This window comes from Lynx canadensis, chromosome D1, assembly GCF_007474595.2.
Source record: "Lynx canadensis isolate LIC74 chromosome D1, mLynCan4.pri.v2, whole genome shotgun sequence".
In the NCBI taxonomy this organism is placed as follows: domain Eukaryota; kingdom Metazoa; phylum Chordata; class Mammalia; order Carnivora; family Felidae; genus Lynx; species Lynx canadensis.
In genome coordinates, this window is record NC_044312.2 from 108,086,716 (window position 1) to 108,089,346 (window position 2,631).

At 60.1% G+C, this 2,631-nt stretch overlaps 1 protein-coding gene across 2 annotated transcripts in view; it reads left to right on the plus strand.

Annotated features, from left to right (window-relative positions):
• Nucleotides 1-1,691: 1,691 nt before the first annotated feature.
• SLC22A12 (solute carrier family 22 member 12) overlaps nucleotides 1,692-2,631 on the plus strand; it is an 11,232-nt gene continuing 10,292 nt past the window's right edge. For both annotated transcript variants that reach the window (XM_030333240.1, XM_030333241.1), the window contains exon 1: nucleotides 1,692-2,444. In XM_030333240.1, the coding sequence (XP_030189100.1) occupies nucleotides 2,043-2,444 (402 nt within the window). In that variant the 5' untranslated portion in view covers nucleotides 1,692-2,042. The remainder of the gene's footprint in view (nucleotides 2,445-2,631) is intronic.

Below are 2,631 nucleotides of genomic sequence, written 5' to 3' on the forward strand. Positions count from 1 at the left end.
GGGAGGGGGCTTTTCTGAGGATGGGAGGGAGAGTGGCAGATTGGGGGGGGGGGTGGTTAACTGTTAATTTCTTTTTTTAAGCAACCTCTACCCCCAACGTGGGGCTCAAACTCACGAGCCCGAGATCAAGAGTCACATACTCCTCCGACGGAGCCAGGCAGGCGCCCCGGAAAATGGCGTATTTGTACATTGGTTGGAACTATCCGGTTGGGAGGGGAAGGCAGTTGCCAAAGAGGCTTTGGGCAGGTGGAGAGGTGGGCCGCAGGGCGCATGGCGAGGGGGGCAGGATGAGTGCGAGCGCGTGGGCCATCGGGCTGGCACGAGGAAAGGCAGGACGCGGGGGCACCGAGGCGGGTGGGAGGATGAGACCGCTGGCTTCTCCTGACTTCTGTTTCTTTAGTGAAATAAGGAGAAAGGGCATCTTTTGCGAGAGGGTGGAGGAGGAAGGAGATATCTGAACAGAGGAGGCGGCACAAAATGCAAGACTCTAGAAGTATTTACACCAAGCATCAACAGTGGTGATCACCAGTTGGTGAGTTTAGGAGGGATCTTTGCTTTCTTCGCACCTGTCAATACGTTCTGAAACTTTTGAAAGGCATGTACGTTAATTTTATAATCAAAAGAAACAGAAGCTGCTTTTTTTTTTTTTAATGTTTATGTATTTTTGAGAGAGAGAGACAGAGAGGCAGAGTATGAGCGGGAGAGGGGCAGAGAGAGAAGGAGACACGGAATCCGAAGCAGGCTCCAGGCTCCGAGCTGTCAGCACAGAGCCCGACGCGGGGCTCGAACTCACCAACTGTGAGATCACGACCTGAGCCGAAGTCGGGACGCTTCACCGGCTGAGCCACCCAGGCGCCCCTGAGAAGCTGCCTTTAAAACCAGCGGGAGCAAGTCTTTACGGAGGCTGCATTAGCTGTCCAAACCCGTGCTGGTCCCAAAGATGCTCCAAAGAAGGGTTCCTGCCCCCCGGCAACTGGCTGGACATGAGACCAGTTGGACAATAATGAGAGGGTGCAGGCCAGATGGGGCTCTACTACTAACTTAGGGCCCAGGAGGGAGGCAAGAATAAGCAAGCAGAGCTCCCTGGAGGAGAAGGCCCTTGTGGTACGTTCAGGATGTGGCATTCCAGGCTGGGAGCACGAGCAAGGCTAGGAGCCCACGGAGCTGGCACAGGGCGTGCTCGGGGTGGGGGTCACAGAGGCCAGTGGATGGGCAGGGGGAGAGTGGGCGAGACAAAAGGCAATGGGTAGGGAGTTACCCCTAAAATGGGTGGCCTCGTGCCCCAAAGCACAGAAGAAACGGTTAGGTCACTGTCATTGTTCCCACACATCATACACACGTGTCTGGTGACGTTGGGGAGACCTTGCGAGGGCTCGGAGAGGGTGACAGCAGAAGAAGCTTGGGCGCATCAATGGCAGCAGATGACGGGGGGGTGCTGGGCCACACAGGCTGGGAGGTGTGGGTTCAGATGGCTGCCCATAACTTGGGACACACACACACACACACACACACACACACAGGTCTCAGCAGCCCACAGGATGTCGCTCTAGCTCCTGCCAGTCCCAGGATCAGTAAGGTCCCTGCCCTTTGAAGCAGGCAGGGGTGTGGAGGGCAGGCAGCAGCCTACGTCACAGTTGGGTTAAACTTCAACCAAGCCTTAACGCCTATTCCGTAAGGGTCACCTGGTCAGTGTTTTATTCCAGTCTGGGTGACTTCAGTCTCCACTTTCCCCGCTTCCTTTACTCAGCTCCTCCTGGAGGTCCAGGGCCAGCTACGTCTCCGGAAGGATGCTGGTGGCTCAGGGGTCACACCTAGCAACCCCTGGTCCGAGTCGGAGGCACCCTGAGTGACATTTGCTGGGCGGGCGCCCGGAGAGTCCTGGCCCAGGGGGAGCGAAGCCGGAGGCCACTGCCATGCTCCAGGCTTCTCAGCTGACAAAGCAGGTGCTGCTGTGGGGGAAGCAGGTGGCCGGCCTTGGCCCCTTTGCCCCGGGCCAGCTTCTGTGAAGTGGGCACCTCCCCTGGGCCCCCTCGGCGGGCTCCATGGCGTTTTCTGAGCTCCTGGACCAAGTGGGCGGCCTGGGCAGGTTCCAGGTTCTCCAGATGGTGGCTCTGGTGGTCCCTATCATGTGGCTGACCACTCAGAGCATGATGGAGAACTTCTCGGCCGCCGTGCCCAACCACCGCTGCTGGGTGCCCCTCCTGGACAACAGCACCGCCCAGGCCGGTGTCCCCGGGGCGCTGGGCCCCAAGGACCTCCTGACCGTCTCCATCCCCCCGGGCCCCAACCACGAGCCCCACCGGTGTCGCCGCTTCCGCCAACCCCAGTGGCAGCTCCTGGACCCCAACGGCACGGCCACCAACTGGAGCGAGGCCGCCACGGAGCCGTGCGTGGACGGCTGGGTCTACGACCGCAGCACCTTCACCTCCACCATCGTGGCCAAGGTAAGGGCCTCCCCTGACACCCTCCCCAAGTCCTGGCACTTTAGAGGCCGAGGGCAGAGCTCACACTTGACTGGACTCAGCACGGCCCAGTCCTGGGAGGGACCTGCCCTCTGCAAGCCTCCTCACCCGCCACCGGTGCCCTCCTCCCGCACCTGCCCTACAGGGGAGTGGGCGGCAGGACCCAGCC